The 19274-nt window shown below is 38.0% G+C and overlaps 1 protein-coding gene across 4 annotated transcripts in view; it reads right to left on the bottom strand.

Moving 5' to 3' along the window:
- col14a1a (collagen, type XIV, alpha 1a) overlaps nt 1-19274 on the bottom strand; it is a 98001-nt gene that overhangs the window by 16520 nt on the left and 62207 nt on the right. For all 4 annotated transcript variants that reach the window (XM_077525990.1, XM_077525989.1, XM_077525988.1 and 1 more), the window contains 12 exons: nt 19096-19235; nt 16339-16462; nt 11305-11448; nt 10935-11099; nt 10821-10859; nt 10615-10753; nt 8871-9013; nt 7429-7538; nt 5013-5171; nt 3730-3807; nt 2324-2410; nt 120-173 (listed from right to left, as the gene is read on the bottom strand). In XM_077525990.1, coding sequence (XP_077382116.1) covers nt 120-173; nt 2324-2410; nt 3730-3807; nt 5013-5171; nt 7429-7538; nt 8871-9013; nt 10615-10753; nt 10821-10859; nt 10935-11099; nt 11305-11448; nt 16339-16462; nt 19096-19235 — 1382 coding nt within the window. The remainder of the gene's footprint in view (nt 1-119; nt 174-2323; nt 2411-3729; nt 3808-5012; nt 5172-7428; nt 7539-8870; nt 9014-10614; nt 10754-10820; nt 10860-10934; nt 11100-11304; nt 11449-16338; nt 16463-19095; nt 19236-19274) is intronic.

The raw sequence follows: 19274 nt of genomic DNA, 5'->3' as shown, positions 1-19274 counted from the left end.
TTAAATATTTTTGTTACTTATTTGGTTACTTGGAGTCTAAAAAAAACTCTTGCTTTTTTGGTCAAGTGAAGCATTCCATGCGTCTAGCACGGCACCAAAACACTTGGACTTGGACTCACAGTCACGCCGGGTTCCCCTCTGTCTCCTCGTGTTCCCCGTATTCCCGGACCGCCCTGAAACAAAACATATCACAGCATATACAAGAGGTACTGCTCTGTACAAAATTTAAGTACCTACACTAGTTTATATTATGTTATATGTTGATGTAATTGTTACCATTTAAAACATTTGTACACAAACATTGCATTCTATGTATTCATCTACAGTATAAAAGCAGTGGTGGCCAAGTTGATTGTGCATAAATTTACAATGTACAGATGGACCAGGTCATTTGTAAATTGTGTTAACAAAAAAATAATCAAAAGTGTGAAAATTCTAAACATAAAACATGAGGTAAAAATTCATTCTCCTCAATAAGTCAGCTAAAGTGTCACTTTAATGCTCTTCCGATTGAGTCGTAACCGCAAGTAAAGTCTGAGTCCAACAAACCGTCGTCAGACTGGAGCTCCAGTAAGTCCCTGAAGCTGTAAATTATTCCACTTGGAAGACATTACTACCTGTTGTAAAAACACCTTCCAACTGTAGATAGTTTTTCTTTGGACTACTCCATGTTTTGACTTAATAGCGTCTTATTTACTGAGCAGCACAAGCTTTACGGCATTTTGTGTTTCTTTTGAAAAGACGCCGGACGACATTCGGATTGCTGATTGGCTTTGAATGATCAAATGATGAATACAGTACTACTGTACTACTAATAAGGTAAGCAGAGGTCCGTTTAGCAATGTTTGCTTTTTGGAAGTTTCTGGCCAGGATGAAGACATTTCCAAAAACAAATGAACTTTACTTCTTAGTTTGATTCTCCTATTCTTCACATCACCATTATTGCTATCTTTTTTTTTTTTTTTTTTTTTTTTTAAAGGAAATTAGTCATTTAAAATTCTTAAAATTGACCCAGGTTACAGTTTAAAACAACAACAAAAAATTACAATAATTGTACAGTTCTTTTTCTTTTCTTTTTATTCTCTATTCTAAACAATTTTGAATTTACTTGGAACTCAACAAGAATGTAATATTTGATGGTTTGACATTTTTGGGTGTATTAATTAGAGACAAATGTAACTGGAGGGTTGAAGTACATTTCATTCATCAAGCATACTTCCTTGCAGATTTCGCACTTACAGACTGCAACATTGTAATCATCACAAATAAACATTTATCATTACAAAATGACCAATGCAATGTTTAAAAAAAAAAAAAGAAGAAGAAGAAGCTAACGGTACATGGTGGACAGTAGACACACATCGAACTGCGTGCTGCTGTAGCACTGAAAAGATTTATCCCGCCGTGGCGTTCACTGACGGCCACATTCCGCAGTTACAATGTGATTTAAGTAGTCTATTCAAAGCTGCGGGGCCACACAAACACGGTGAATAGGAGACCATAAAGCAACAGGGAAAAAAAAGAGACTCAGTGTTGGGATGAAGAGGACGTAAAAGAAAATAATAGGATGGCCACCAAGACAGTATCACAGCTGCATGTTGCGCTGCTTTCGGCTGAAGAATGAAAGGGAACGAAAAATTCATACGCAAAAACAGGCGAGGATAGGATAACAAACTAGTAGGAATCGTGCATTAACATATATATTGGCTATTTGTCGCCCAACCGCAGTATCGCCGCACTACAGGCTTCTTAAGTGAGACATCATTAAAGAAAATTAGAAAGACGCTGGCAAGTGGACATGCGGATTCCTCAAATGAGAACGTGGGCCTGACTTGGTTGCACGGGGATGACAATTCTGCCGGATCCTAATCTTCTGTGATAAATGGAATCAACATTTAATTACTCTCTCTCAAACTCTGGTCGAGACAGACGGCGTGATTGAGAGTTTTCGAGTCTTAAGTGAATAGCAGAAAGCGCAGACCATATGGTGAATGAGCAGACTCATTGAAAAACGAGGATCACGACAAGAAGAAGTTTCGGGCTATAAATGAGCTTGTTTATGTGTTACTTAGCTCTTCGCTCTCTTTGAAATGCAATTAATCAGTGGTGTCATGCAAAATAATGTTCAGATTCATTTAAATCAATTTAACGTCACTCATTAAATCGAGTTTTCTTAGGAAAAATGTGCAGTGTCGTGTAGACACAAACAAAACTTTCTGTTCCTAATTTTTTATTTTTTTTTTGGGGACTATATAATCAAAGCAGTAAATAGCTACTGGGACTTCTCAAATCCGAGTCACCCAAACAAACAACATTGACTCACAGGAGGTCCGGAAGGTCCTGGGGGTCCCTTGCTGTCTTGAGAACAGGTGCAGGCGTGAGGCATTGACGGGCATTCTTCTTCAACTCGCTACAACATAAAACACACCAAAATACAGATTAGGATTATGTGTGGAGCACAACATATTCGGTTTTAATACCTCCAACTTTCACCATGAAAAAGCAGAAATAGTGTATTGCATGCCTGTCTCCGTTATTTTCCTGTTGTTTATCCACATGAAAGATGTAAGCATGATAATAGCTTTGTGCTTTTGCATATTTAGAAAAATGCTACAGTATATAAACCAATTTATTTGTAATATGGCAGTAGAGTTATTATAGTTTTGGAATTTTTCACTTTTTAGTTTTTATTTTGTTTTGAGTTTTTTTTTAAATTTAGTTAGTTTTAATTAGTTTTCTTCAGGGTGGTTCTGTTAGTTTTTGTATTAGTTTTAGTTTTTTTTTATGTGTATTACTTGTGCGCAATATTTAAAAAAAACACCATGGGTGTGATGTCATTATTCCGGTTCATAAAAAAATTAATCTACTAAAAATCACGTTTAAAATCCTCCCCAAAGGCTCATGCATTAAATGACCAAGGACTAAAACGAAGGACATTTTTGCTATAATTATAGTGAGTTTTGTAAACATAAAATGTAGTTTCAGTTAGTTTTATTTTTTTAGAAAGCATCTTCGTTTTTATTTTATTTCGTTTACAATTTGTTTTAAAATTTTAATTTCTTCATCAGTTTTAGATAACTAAAAAACCCTTTAATAGCGCCTGTGTTTTTCGACACCCTCCCTTCTTACTTTGACCATCTCCAAACATTTTTGTTTTTATTTTATTTGAACTGAGTCAAATGCCATTTTTAGCATATGTTGCGGGCCACTAAAAAATGGACGGCGGGCCGGAAAAAGACCCCCTGGCCGTAGTTTGGACACCACTGATCTACACAGACATGAACAATAGCAAGTGCACTAGAATTTTCCTTTTACTGATATTGGGACTAATTTAAATAAACAATTACGCAACAACAACAACAAAATCACACGACATTGCATAATGATTCATTCTAAGCACTCATTCTGCAACTTATACATCTCTCACATGTGTACATGAGCGCATAATGGAAACGGAAACATCATGCAGTCATATCCTCGAGGTGCTCATTGCCTTGTAATTCGATGTTGTCAATGAAATTAGGTGCGGTTAAACGGCGGCGCTGCTTCGCCCGTGGCCGTCCCCATTCAAACGGATTCCAAGTCATTTGGATCTAATTTGACTTTTTGCTCGTTCCGGTTTTATTGTCACTCAATTTGATCACGAGCGCAATTATGGCTCGGATCATCTCAGGCTGTGATAATCCAGCAAATGGCTGCACGTTGGTGTATGCGTGTGCGTGTTCTTACCAACGCCGGCAGTTCGCAGCATTTGTCCCTGCTTGGCCACGACGTACTGCAGATGATATCAAACATCTGGAGCTGAAACTGCAAATACACCCACGCGACGTTACATTCAGATTATGGCTTTAGAGGCATTCATACATCTTGATGGGATGTGATGTCATCAGCTTCATGTTAATGTTCAGTGATATGTTAAGTGGATAAAAAAGTCCACTTGTCCTCCTTCTCCTATTCGAGAAATACTTTTGCTCAGCATGTTCCATCTTTTACCGCCCACTTTGTCCTGTGAGACTTTTTTTGTCTTTTTCTTTTTTCTCTGTCCTGTGAGACTTGACGCATTGCACATGGCTAATAACGCACTCGTCTTTCGTCGATGCATTTATACATTCACAAACACTTCATTGCATCGTTTGATAAAAATTACGGTAAAATAATAATAATAATAAAAAAAATTAAGCAGACATATATAAAATTGATTTATTTAATTGTATACAAATAGTCCAGCAAGTATGGAATTAAACAACCGACTAAATCACAATATCTATATCTATATATAACTTAGCCTTCAGACCTTTTGCTGATGCTTTTGTGCATGCCACGTGAAGGTCTGATCAAAAAAGGTTTTCAACTTAAAAAAAAAAAAAGAAAAAAAAAGAAGAAAAAAAAATCCACTGTCGGAAACAAGGTTCTGATAATAATAATAAAAAAAAGCAAAACTTATTTTCCCCACTCATAAATGGGCTTATGACCCAATATTTCTTTTTTCCCCAATGGTGGAAATGGGCTTGCGGAAACGGGCCTCTGAAAGTTTTTTGTTTTTTTACTGTTGGGAATGGGCTTCCATACAGTTCGACTGCACTTTGCGCTAGATTTGTGCTTGGCACGAAAATAGGGATCCTGGAGTTTTTTTTACCAGACTACACACAAGCACATATCATATCGAAGCCAAAAGGTAAGCAGAGCTGCAATGTTTACTGGCATATACAGTACTCAAAAGTCGTCACTGTGGGAGTGTTGGTGTAATTGACAAGTGTAGTTCTGCAGCTTGCTGATAAAATGCTGCCTCCACATAAATCCAAATGAAATCCAATTTGGATGGCGGCTCACTTTGTGGGCTGGGAATAAAGTTCAATTCGCCAGTGGGGGCTTTTCTCAAGCATCGTACATTCGCAGTCTGGATGCGGACAGGTGAGACCGAGTTTCAAACTCTTCACAAGCATTGTCAGACTTCACGACACGATCAGCAGACGTTAAAATGCAGGTGGGTCGCACATGGACTCCATACTGACCGGAGCCGAGTGGTCTCGTCTGCCCGGAGACCGCACCAAGCGACCCAGGACCTCCACGCCATCCGTGGTGATATTTCCGGCTGCGCTGATGGCTTTTTCTCCCACAGCGGCGCAGTCCAAAACCACCTTCACTGCTGTCTTACTGACGGTCACGTGGAGCTAAACACACACAAGCGTTCGTGTTGCGTTTCGACAGTTGGCAAAAAATACAGCAGAAAAACTATTATGTTGGCATAGGTGAACATTTCTAAAATCAACCTTACATCATACCAACCAACCAACCAACCAACCAACCAACCAACCCAAACAGAATGTTTTCGTTTGTTCACAACAAATTTGTTGTGAGTGGATGAAAACGAAAAGTTGATCTGATGAGATCAACCACAAGAGTGCAGGTTGAAGATAAATAGGAATATATGAAAGTGCAAATTGTGGTAAAAACATAAAATAAACAAAAAGAAAAAAGGTTTGCGTTTTGTGATTATGAACAAAGTCTCAAACATCACTTGGTGTTTAGAAGGCACCTCGTTTGTTTTTGTCTGGCTTATCATTTTCCAGACATGAGACAAATTGCTTTGGCTTCGTCTGCTGAGAGTGATGCATTATCAGTCATATTGCACGTATGATTTGCAGGGGGGGAAAGGGGGAATTTATTAACTCTGTTGTACTGGGCGTGCAAGAATCCATAACACAGACTTATCAAGCGATTGTTATCTTCAAAGTACACAAACACAACTAAACAAACACCAGGACTGAAAAAAAAAGAAAAAAGAAATGAAATCAGAGCAAACAGCTACAAAGTTGATGTGATATATTGCAAGTTTATTCTGAAATATATGCAGTTTATTGTAAAGATTTTATTTTATTTTTTTAATGTGGATGTCATAACAGAAAAAAAATTGTGTTGTGGAGACTGGAGGATTTTAAACGCTCAAATCAGTTTAAAATCTATTATATTAATTTATATCCCTCAATATTAAATTCAATTTAAACAGTATTTTTGTTGCACACCACACAGAAAAGCAGACTATGCAATTTCTTTTTTTGTCCACAGCAGGCCTCAAACTCCAAAGTGTCCAAAGCTAAAAGTCCTTACGGATGAGCTACTGCCACCCCATGTCATGAAAAATCAGAAAACAAAATAAATTCCACACCGAAATGAACTCAAAAATCCTCACATGAAATGAAATCAATTTTGCACTCGGTCTTCCTCCATAACGCAGCATGTCAAATTAAATGATTGCAAATGTTCCTTTTTCACAGCATTAACGGTTTAAGATGTAGCTTATATGGTTTATCATCATTATATGAGGTGCAGGTGACGTGCTGTCATGACTTCACTTCATCTCCCCAATTTGCATGAAAGAAAATGTCGCTTCATTTGTAGTTCATTCGCTGGCAGTTTGGCCTGTCAAAAATCCTCCCACCTCACTCGTTGCCTCAAGCTGAACATTTGGGATTTGGATTTATGCACATGCTAATCCGTCATACACAAATAAGGACATCCTGTTGAATTTAAAGTGTAACAAATCACATTTGACTTGCAAATTTTTCCAATATTTCGATGAACTATCAGGCTGATTAACATCCATTTTGGAACACACAGAAGCAACTATGCCTTACAACTATTTTCTTTTTCTTTTTTTTTTGTAAGGACATTAATAGAAAGATAAATTACATGCAAACTGATCATCACTAAAAGCTGAATATCATTATTGAATAATGTTACCGACTTTGAAATGAAGAGCCGCCCCAAGGCAAATATAATAACTCAGCAGCTCCTTGCTCACTTTTACTTCGGAATTGTAAAAATTGGTGGGCAACATTAATGGGATACGACATTACAAGCTAAAATGAATTATAATATAATTATATTTGTATGCAAACTGTATGCATGGCTTTGCATAGATAGTTGCACAATTAGCACAATAAATAGTGGCCAAGTGCTTGTTCATGTGAGGCTTGGTTAATCTTTTATTAAGTGACGAATGTGAACTTTGACCTGTTCCAAGAGGAACGTGCCTTCAGACGACTTCTGTTGTGATTTGGAACTATATAAATAACATTGAAATGAATTTGTAATGTACTGTATTAGTACTAACTCTCATATTTCATCATGTGGTTGCATATGTTAATGTGGACGTACAACTGGTCTTTTGTCTAAAAAAAAAAAAAAAAAAAAATAGAAACCAACCACATCTATACTTTCAGCAAGATTTGACCTTAAGACATACTTCACCACTATAAGGGCTGGTGCTGTTAAAATGACTACTTGAACACCTGAATCACGATCAGGCACTTCAAAAAATATCGGAAGGTTGCTATGAATGATGCGAAAGTGTTTCCTTTTTTTAATGGATACTTAAAAGGAAAAAAAACAAAACGTCAATAACTCACTTAAAGTAGAAAAACTAACCTTGTGGAAACTTCCATGGAAGACTTTTTTGATTTGAGTTCCTTCAAAGGTGACACTCTGAAAGTCTCCTTTGTAGTCGTAGTTGAAGAATGTCAAACTCTTCACGGAGTCTGTAGGCGATTAGAAGAGATGAACATTACGACATATCTTACATTTAACAAACAACCTCACAAACATGTAATTGAATGTACTAAAATACAAAATCAGATTTATTCATTTGACAAACAATATGTTCATTATTGTGATACAATGAACATCGGCATATTCCCGGTTTGGCATTTGAAAACTCACCTATGCGTACATTTTTTGGGGGGGAAAAAAAAGACACTAGCCGTTGTTTGCTGACAACTCAGTTTTTGTGCTAATTAAAAAAAAAAGAAAGAAAAAAATCTCGTTTTGGCAGCTTCTTGTATTAGGGCCACATATAAGAATATTGGGGATAATATTCCGAGAAATGACTCCTAACTGTACAAAAAAAATAAATAAATCTATATATATATATATTTGCGATTTATAAAATGGCAAATTTGCAAAAAATAAAAAAAATATCACAAATTTACCAGAAATAAACTCGGATATTTGGATCAAGTTTCTTGCAGTGCCACTTCAAAGTGTGAATGCTTAATATGATATGGTTAATTTTGCCTAAAGCAATTATGCATATATTAGCAACTATCTCATTATTTGAAACCCCAACCAAAAAGTATGAAGTATTCATTTAAAAAGCTGTAATGCATTTACTTGTACTTTGAGTTGTTATTATTATTATTATTATTATTTTTTTTTAAACTGCAGGTGTTTCCTCTACTCCAGTTTGCAGATGACAAAAATATTTTGTCCCTCCCTTACGATTCTTTGGGCATGAATATATTGAGAACTCAGAGGGTCTGCCAAACATACAGAAAATTTGAATATTGTGATAAAAATACTGCAAGCCTATTATTTATTATTTTCATATTGCTGATTATGGCTTACAGCTTAAGAAAACTCAAATATCCTTTCTCAAAATATTAGAATATTTCCTCACACCAAGTAAAAAATAAAAAAAATAAAAATGCCATAATCAGCAATATTAAAACAATAAAAGGCTTGCAATATTCCAGTTGATTTGTAATGAATCCAGAATGTATGACATTTTTGATTATTTAATTGCAAACACACAAAATAAAGGACTTCATCACAATATTCTCATTTTCTGAGACAATCCTGTATCTAAAAATAATGTTTTGGGGTTCATTAGTACGAAATGCGTCTTTGTCAAGTGAAAACTTGCTAGGTGAGTTCATTTCACATCTTTATCCTAATCAAACAAATCTCTCCAGCCTCAGTTTGTAAAAGTGCCGCATCATGAAGGATTTCTCTTAGAGGTGCTGAGACGCCGCAAATCTGCAGATTGAGACAACGACAAGATCAAGAAGCAAGACCAGTTGAAGTCAACCCACAATCCAAGATGAGTCCCACCAATGGCTTGGTGTTGTTATCCAGGATTTCCCACAATGCAAAGGGCTCCTGCGGAGTCTCGGGAAGCAGGCGGATCATCATGGAGACGGTGTAGTCGGATGGTAAACCTTCAGGATGAAGGTACCTGGTACACACATGTAGGAGTGGGCAGACACACGCACACGCGCGCACACAACACACGTACATACACGCAACGCAGAAAACGAGTTAACTGTGCCCTGAAGGCACGTACTCACCAGGTGTCGTTTCCAAGTCTCTTTGCTGCTTGGCTGAGAGCTTTTACGGAGCGTTTGGTTGCCTCCAACTGTCTCCGAGTGCCATCTTTTTTCATCAGAGAATCAAACTTTTTTTTTTTTTGAGGGAGCTGCCTCTGAGCACTTGAAGTTGAAAAGATTTCAGCTTCTACTTTTCAGCACTCTTGTCAATGTCACTTTTGAAAAACTCCTCGTTAAGGAGGCTAAATTTACGGCTGGCTGACGAAAAGCCCCAACAACGCCACAGACAAAATAGCATTACTTTGGATTACACTTGAAGGTTTACGCTACATTTTAAGCACATTTAAAGTCGAGTGCGTACTTCACTGCGATACCCCTTTTTTTTTTTTTTTTTTACGTTAACCCTTGAAATCAGAAACGACAGTTTATACATTTTCAGAGCCACAAAACTAGGGATGCTAAACATTTCCTATTATAGAACGCTAATGTCAAAAACAGGCTAATGTTTATTGTTGACAGTATTAGCATAAACCAGGGGTGTCCAAACTATGGCCCGGGGGCCATTTGCGGCCCTTCGTCCATTTTTTAGTGGCCCGCGACATATGCTAAAAATGGCATTTGACTCAGTTCAAATAAAATAAAAACAAAAATGTTTGGAGATGGTCAAAGTAAGAAGGGAGGGTGTCGAAAAACACAGGTGCTATTAAAGGTTATTTTATTTAACTCAAACTACCGAAATAACTAAAACTAAAATTCAAAAAACAATTTTGTTAACAAAATAAAATAAAAACAAAAATGCTTTTTAAGAAACGAAAATTAACTGAAATTACATTTCATGTTTACAAAACTAACTAAAGTTATAATTATAGCAAAAAATGTCCTTGTTTTAGTCTTTGGTGTGATTTTTAGTAGATTTATTTTGATATCAACCGGAATAATGACATTTGAAATTATGTCACACAGAAGTGACATCATCTAGCAGCACCCAATAGAAAAGCAACTTCAGATGACGTTGCTCCCATGGTGTTTTTTAAATATTGCGCACAAGTCATACACATTAGAAAAACAAACAAACAAACAAACAAAAACTAATGCTAATACTGAAACTAATTAAAGAAATAAAACTAATAAAAATTAACAGAACCACCCTGAAAACTAATAAAAACTAACTAAAATGAAAAATTCCAAAACCATAATAACCCTACTGCCATATTACAAATAAATTGGTTTATATACTGTAGCATTTTTCTAAATGTGCATATAAAATTTTTAGAACTAAACACAATTTCTCTTCATAACATTATGTGGCCCTTGCGTCCTTCTGATTTTCTGTTTGTGGCCCTCAAATGAAAAAGTTTGGACACCCCTGGCATAAACTTAAAACATTTAAAAAATGAACGAGTTTTGGTTTATCTTCAGGGTGTATGCACAAATGACCCTTTAAAAACTCAAAGGGATCTTCTAAAAGTGACCAAACAAAAATTCAGATTTCTCTCCCCTCCCGACTCACTTGGTGGGCTGCGACAGCAGAGCGTCGCGGTGTAACCGATAACACGGGAAGCTGTTGAATGAACCCGGCTCCAGAGAAACTCCAGATATTGCGTTATACTCCTTCTCCACCAAAGCAAACTTCTCCATCATACGGAAACCTGGCCGGAGACAAGTCGTCGTCGCTTCACATCCTCCCCGTCCTTATGACGATCTTTAACTTCTTACCTGCCATGCTGTTTCCACTCATCAGAATCGACGGACAAGCTAGACGTTACAAACGAGTGCTCTCGTTAGATCCTTCTAACTTACATGTTCCGTTTCCGACACGAGGTCACTCACTGGCAGTGGCTGCCTCGCAGACGAAAGTGATGAGCTGCTCTTCGATTTTCTTCACGGCATCCAAATCATCCACGAAGAAGACGTGCCTGTCGCTGGGCTTGCTGGCAATGTTGACCAGTTCCCCATAATCTGCGTCCGCAAATCCGATTGCGAAAATGATGTATCCTGAAGAACGGGATCAAAAAAAAAAAAAAAAAAAAGAACAAAGATTGACGTTCAGTAAATGACGTTGACGTCTTTCTCACCGGGTTGAAGATTCCAATTGTGGATAATACGATTTTGTAGCATATGCTTCTTTCTTTCTCTTTTTTTTTTCTTATTTACTCTCTTCTTTCCGTCTCTTGTTGTGTATGTGGAAGAGATTACAAACCGTCCATCTGCATTTCCTTGGACACTTTATTGACATCATCCTGCGAGCGGCCGTCAGTGAGGACAACCAGGACTTTGGGAACGCCCCTCCGAGCTCCAGCATCAGAGGTGAAAATCGACTCCTTCACGTGCTTAATGGCTCGACCTGATAAAAGAAACCAATCTCCATTGATAATAAGCATAATCATAACAACAAAAATGTCCATTTAACCATCTTACATTTTGGAAGTCAGCAATTGTTAAAAACTGCTAATAATTACATTATAGAACCAAAGTGGTTCATTAATGAACTACAAAATTTTTCCTTCCTTCCATCATGAAAATGTGTTTGAACCTCCATCATTTTAATACAGTCATAAATTTAAGAAACACTTGCATTCAAATGAAATATAGTATGAAGGCCAAAACTTATGCATGTCAATGAGAGACCTACAAAACTCTGCAGCCTGCCAAGCTAAGGGCAGCGCACCCATTAGCATTTAGAATAAGTGAATTTAAATGAGATCCTAATGTTTACAGATAAGAGTAACCAGAAGAAAGAAAAAAAAATGTCGCAAAGGTTAAAAGTTGATGAACTTTTAAAAGTGGATTCAGAGTAAACTTTAATGGATTTAATCAGTCAATAAAATGCATGCGGGCATCTTGGATAGTTTAAAGACCCTCCCATAAGACAAAACATAAAAACTTTATTCATGAGATGATGCTAAAAGGCACTTTCTCAATCATGTGGGATTTGAGCCTATAAATATTTGATTTTGTTTTTGTTACTGAACAACTCTTGTCCTCACTAACCCCTGAAAGAACCATTGTGAACACATACACATCTGCAACACACAAGACCTCGTGTTTATTGTCATTCACTGTCAATCGATTATTATTAACGGCAAGAGGAATTGATCATTACGCTGTCCTTAAAAACCCTGACTGATCACTTCATTATCACCACACAACATGTTGGAGCTACTCATTTACCCATTCAGATGAGTATTTATAGTATGTGATGCTCCACTTGACCTTTTGATAATAGCACGGCCAATCGCCACCATCTATCCTCAGAAGCGCTCCTGTCAATTAACATTTGATTTTCTCATCCTTCTTCTGTTTTCTCGGTCTTGTCTGGATTATTAATGGTGGCAGGGCTGGGATGGAGTCAATCCTACACCGCCACAGTTGTGACCTCCTTTTTTTTTTCAGGCTCAAAAAGCTGTAAGTGACAAAACACATCCAGTTGTCCACCAACTTCTCTCTCAATATTAACTCAAATTTAGGAACGGCATTTAGTCAGAAATGAAATCGGAATCGCTCACCTCACTCTAAGGCAATAAAAAGTTTACTTTCCTTGAGCTAATCAGCAAAGAAAGGCGCAGATAATAACAAATTAAATATAATGAACGAAACGATAGCTAGCCAGATAGCTAGCTAGCTAGGTAGGTAGGTAGGTAGGTAGCTATCTAGCTAGATAAGCTAGCTAGCTAGCTAGCTAGATAGACAGCCAGGCAGACAGATAGAAGAAACATAACTCAAATGATGGGTAATGGAGTTATTGTTTCACTTTTTCACTCCACATTATTATGAAGCAACCTTAATGATGTGCAATTACTGTAATGATACCCGACAATGCTGCATGTTATAAATGTCGTCATACAAAAAGTAAAGCTACAACATATAATTGGGTCCGTTTTTAGGGTTGTATGAAATGGCTTAATGTTGTAAATGTGAACGTCACAAATGTAAGATATGACATTATGTAAAATGGAAAGATAAAATAATACGTACAGCACAGTATATGAATGAAATAAAATGTATAGTCTATATACACTGCAAGGGTTTGAGTTGCAGTGTAAAAAACATTCCTTTATGAACTTTCCTCGTGAGAACATTCTGGAGGACGGAAAACATCCGCCACATTCACATACATGGCCGCCTCCAAAGTCAACCTGACAGGCTCGTCGTGAGTGCGCAGCGGAAACACTCCAGATTTTTTTTCACCTGGTTAATATAAGCAAGAGCCTTGAGACTAATTAAAAGATATCTGGCTGTCATTTCCTTGTTGGGTACTCGGGGAGTGAAAAAAAATGAGCACACCTTGAATCCAAAAGGTGTGGAAGTGACATAGATGCAATTAAATTGTTGAAACTTTTCTTGTAATGTACTTTTTCTCTAATCATTCCACAACCTCTCCGACTTTTAATGTGAACTATAACCTGCGCAACCTAATTGAATAACTTAACTGGAATCTTTTAAAGGAAAGCGTGACCAATAAAAAAAATAGTAATGTGGTTAGTGTGTGCAGACATTCTGGTCATTTTCCTCCAAAAATAACATCATCAACGTGCTTAAAACCCAGCAACATCCTGAGATAAAAGCTGCTTCACCCACAAAATCTCTACGGGCAAAGTAGTAAGTACGGAGCAGTGTAGGACTGCAAATGTCAACAGGTTATGTCCTGACATCTCTCCCTCAAGGGTTGTCTGCCACCAGGCAGGTGGACTATGCAAAAGGTTCATTCAACAGCAACAACAACCATGTGACCAACCTCGGGGAAACGCACACTAAAGATATAAATAGGCGATAAAAAAGAAAAAAAGAAAAAAAGAAACGTCTGCTGCCCTGATTCAACTTTTACGAATCACCATGACCTGGATGACTACAGACTATACACAGCAATATTCGATCACATTTACACACCCTTTTTTTTGCCAGAGATCTGTCAAAAAATGACAAATGAGAGTACGGTTGGCCTATAAAGAGTAGTGTGTGAGATATCTGCCAGTGATGCATGTTTCTGCACTGTCCGGGGATCACACGGGCCGAGAGTGGAATTGCAGAAGCTAGCCAGGCATGAAGTGAGACACAGAGCACAGTTGAGGGGGACTGGTGGTCCAACAACGTCGAGATGGAACCGTTGTGAATGCGAAGAGTTGGAAAAGAAAATGGTCGAGAAAAAAAAAGGGAGAAAAATTTTAGTCAATCAGGATAGAAATATTGAAATATTCCAAGGAATTGCGATTCAGTAGCTCAATTAAGCGGTGATCCGCTGGTGTTTTCTCAACACTGCTACATTGGGCTCCTTTGATGAAAGCAGTTTTCTCACTATCAAGTGGGGATGTGAAAGATAAAAATACTTGAAATCATCTTTTCCCGTTTTAGCCCGCAAAGCCTCGTCGCCTCCCAAACCTTTATTCTTCCACGCAGAAGGATATTTTTACCTCTGCCAAGGAGCTTATGATTGTTTGTTTGTTTGCGTGCCAATTTGTAAGTAAGAATAGACAGACTTGGCACTTTCTATCAGTGTAACGTGGACCAAGGAAGAACCCATATTTGGAGGAAATCAATTAAGTTTTGTTCTATTGCCTTTGTGATACCCTATTTTGCAGTATTAAAAAAAAAGAAAATAATGCTATTTATTAGCTGGCAACCAGTCCAGGGTGTACCCCGCCTACTGCCCAAAGCCAGCTGAGATAGGCTCCAGCACCCCTTGTGAGGAATAAGCGGTCAAGAAAATGGATGGATAGATGGATGGATGGAAATTATATTTATTATGTTGCATGAATTAGGCTAACTTATGATACTGTACACAAAGAAAAGAAATCCCTATTGCTGTAGGTTAAAGCATGAAAACATTTCATTTCAAAGTCAGTACATGCTGTTAAGCCATTCATCAACATTTAGACACGCCTTCGGGTTAGGGTGACAAACAAACAAACTGACACATTTTTCTCCATCTTCATGTAAGGAGCAGCCAGCCAGTGTCAAGGATTAGGGGAATTACTTTAGTCGAGTACTCAAATCCATTGATGTTTGCGTGCGTATGTCACACAAACTCTAGTTTGACAATTCCAGACGCAGAATATTGAACACGGAAAACGTTGAAACTATTTTTTAAATTCAATTATTTATTTATTTATTATTGAGTTGTTTATCACCTAAAGATTTTTATTATATTATATAAATCAATTTTGTCCTACATTGTTAAATGCTAGAATGTCAAACCTAATTGAAGGGACTTGTGTGCAGAGTCTCCTGAACACCAGAAAAAGTCGCTAGTCGCTTTTGACCAAAACAAGTCGCCAAGATGCCACGAGGAACGTCGCTAGATATAGCAAGAAAGTCACCAAGTTGGCATCACTGATTTTAGTACTCATGACAATGGGAATAACAAAATGATGTTAAATTGTTGTGATAGTTAGAAAACACACAACACACGTAAAATAGGAAAGGTGGCGTGAATACAAATCAGAGAACAGACCCAAACCGAATGGAGGCAGGGAGGAGCGGCAGGGTGTTGAACAAGAGGAGATAAAAAGCACACGAGTAGCGAAATGATGAGGAGATCCGCCCCCAAGCAGACAGAAAAGCACAAGGACACCAAATTCTCTGAACAGTCACTGATCCAAACGCTCTTCAACAAACGGCATTCCCTTGTAAAGCTTCACTAACGCATCAACGTTGCCGACATTCACCTTGGTGCTCACTCGCACAGCTGGACACTCTCACATGAATATTACAACAGATTCAGAAAACGCGCTACTTGTTAAGCATTCAGACCCTCAGAGGCTGTCTCCTGGGTACGAGCATTTTAATAAAAAACCTGAAAAATGAGGCCAATCGGAAGGAAATCTTTTACAAAGATGTGCAACGTAATAGGAAGACAACAGTTTATTGTTGAACTTCCACTGGTCGAGAAAACAATCTGTTCAAAAGGCCCATTAAAAACTCTTGTGGTGTTTTGATTATAGCACAGCAGCAGATGTCCCTTTGAGGTGGATTTTAATTGTTTTTTTTTCTCAAGTAAAGTAATGTTAGCTTAAAAGTTGAGAGCGACAGTTGGTTCTTGCCTTTGGAAAGCGACTATCTCACCTAATATTACACATGGGGAAAGTCCATCTGCCGCTGAGCATCCTGTGGTACCAATCAAAGCTCCACAAACGGCTGTCGGCGGACCTCGTGTCGGCAATTTAGACTGTTGTTCCAGAGCAAATTATCTTTTGTCTTACGGAAATTTGCCCCTGAATCAACAACAAGATGTACTGACCTGTCTTTGTGTTGCCTCCCTTGTATCGAATCCTCTGAATGGCTTCCAGCAGGGCTTCTTTGTTGCCATGGGAACTCAACTGGACCTCTGTCCGAGCATCATCGCTGAACTGACAAATGGCCACCTGGACAAAAGAAATTTACACATATTAGAAGAGCACCAAATAGACAACACCACGGTTTGGCACGTAACCTCAAATCTAATTTAATGCTTTGTATGAGTATGAGTACTCAAATATTGAGCAATCACCAAGTACCGATACCAGTAGTACTTTTGATACATAAGATACCCCACCTACCCCTTTATGTCCCAATACAGCATTATTCTCGATCATTTTTTAGCTTATTTGCTGCCATTGATGGCAAAAGATGGCAAATGATATATCGTAATCGAATTTTAGTCCAAGTTGCTGATTCGGCAGGTGCTAAAAACCAAGAGCATATGATTTATCTCCAAAAATATTTGTCTCTCATTACCCAGAATATCTTCATTTATTCCAAACTGCGGCAACATATTCTGAGCCGACAAAAAGGAACATGATTTTCTTCTGTGCATTTGGAAATGACACAGGAAGCTGATATTGTTTAAGTGAATAATGGGTGTTATTAAAAAATCATAATGAGGGAGTTTTTTTTGTTTTTGTTTGCTTAACTAAAAAAAAAAAAAAAAAAATCCACCTTCCCAAAAATAAGTCATTTACAAAATCTAAAAAGGGACTCTGATTACCTCCAGACCTCTAATGATGCTGTTGTTGGCCGAAGGCGGCCAACATGAAGCAACCAACTTTCCCTTAAGATCACCGCCAACGTTCTCGCATTGCAGCCAGTGTTTTGCTGTCGCTAGCCCACCACGACGGGGCACGGAGAGGGTAGCAAAGTGCTTCACGGCACGTACTGTACTTGCACAAATGAAAGAAAAAGGTTCCGCAAGCACCTCTGCAGAGTGACAAATGAAGCAACTGAGCACTGGTGACATTTGGCGGAGGGTGGCCGATCGACTCCAAGCTGGCATTATTGATGAAGCTGATATAAAAGAAACACTTTGAGATTGTAGCATTCACTCTGGCAAACGTGTTTCTAAGTATTCCTCCTGGTAGATTTTATGCTAAGGATCAAGATAATTGTGTTTTCCAGTAGCCCGATAGCCTTGAGGCACTGGTGCTGGAGCCACTTGATATTTGTTCTAAAGAGTAATGCATTTGGAATGAACTTTCCAGAAAGTACACTTCTCTGGGACAAAACAAAGTGGCAGCAAATACGCAGAGACGCTTAAAACGCTTTTCACAAACAACACAAACAAACTCTCTTGGGGCGCACTGTTCATTCATTGTAAACTTCCCTCGTTCTTCCAATTTTGTCAAGTAAGGCTGCCGTTTTGCTAATTGCACAACAACAACAACAACAACAAAAAACAACGAGATAGCAACTCCATTTAGAAACAAATACATTGCAAAAGTTTGTTTGTGAAAAGAATGTGAGACGTGTTTAAAATGTGCAGAAAAGATACGCTCATTCTGAATTTGTCGTCATCAACGTTCTACATAGTTCGGATGGAAATGAGATTTTAACACAGGGGTGTCCAAACTACGGCCCGGGGGCCATTTGCGGCCCGCCATACATTTTTTGCCGGCCCGAGGCAAATACTAAAAATGATTTTTCAAAAGAAAAAAAAGAGAGGGTGGATTAAACATTTCTATCTATGCAAAGACACAAATTTGCAGCTAATAATTCAGTCTCAGAAATAGAAATTAGTTTCATCCACTTGTTGCTTTGTGTCAAGGTCCAATTTGTGAAAACATCACAATAGATTAATGTTTCTTAAGTGTGGTCAGCTGACGACCGATTGTTCTTGTTGTGGTTCAGAATGTCAAGTTGTCAAGTCAGCTGCTGCTCAGTGGAAAAACTTATCTATTATAGTGGCACACAGGGGTCACTATTTGGTCACTGTTAGCAGTTTGCAATAAGTAACTGTACATTATATCAACAATTTATAATTGCTTCATTGATTTTTTTACCATGTTTAACTCATTCACTGCCATTGACGGAAAAAGACGTCAAATGATGCATTTTTTGCTGGTTTGGCAATGAATGTTAATAAATGACTTTAAAAAAAATCAAAGTGTTCGTGGTTCTATGGCATGGAATACTTTATGACATATGGGGAACATCATGTATAAATATGAGTGTTAAAAGTTGAACAAGGCAAGACCTTATTTCTATTAAGATGCAGCAAGCCTTTATTCATCTCCTAAATGGAAGCTCCCAGAGAATTACAGACGACAAGTTGTGCACAAGGCAAGAAAGAATTCTGCTGCAGGTTTTGCAAACCTTAACACGTACTTTGGGTGGCAGGATCTCCTGATTGAAAATCAATGGGCCTGCAAAGTACGGCCCAGGGCAACATACTGTACTGCGCGGCCCATTCCATTTCTTAATCCGGCCCACCGAGCATTAACGTTATCAAGAGACCTGTAATATTTGTTGCCTTAATTTAGATGTTCTATCCCGATATTGCTTTATTCAAATCTAGTAGTCTTTAGTTTTAATTCATTCTATTAATTATTGTTCGATTGATTTATTGTACCGGTAGACGCTAATGAACAAAATATTAGAACAAACAATTTACATACATTAATTTCATTAAATAAGTGATGAATTAATCAATGACGAATGCCATTGTTAAACTTTTCCCCGAACTCTATGCAGTCCATGAGGCAAAAAGTTTTCTTCTGATAGATTTTGTGGTCACGTTGCTCACCTGGGTGCCGTCTGGCCCAATTTGATCCAGCGATCCGATGGCACTATACAAGAAATTTGTGATCTTCATGAAGTTGTCATCTCCAATGGACCAGGAGCCATCAACCAGGAATGCCAGGTCCGCCTTGGCCTCCTTGCATACTTCACAGACAAGTACATAAGGGAGATACAGAAATGCTG

Source organism: Festucalex cinctus, chromosome 7 (assembly GCF_051991245.1).
Source record: "Festucalex cinctus isolate MCC-2025b chromosome 7, RoL_Fcin_1.0, whole genome shotgun sequence".
In the NCBI taxonomy this organism is placed as follows: domain Eukaryota; kingdom Metazoa; phylum Chordata; class Actinopteri; order Syngnathiformes; family Syngnathidae; genus Festucalex; species Festucalex cinctus.
The sequence above is the reverse complement of the archived record's forward strand: the minus strand, read 5'-3'. Positions and strand labels throughout refer to the sequence as shown.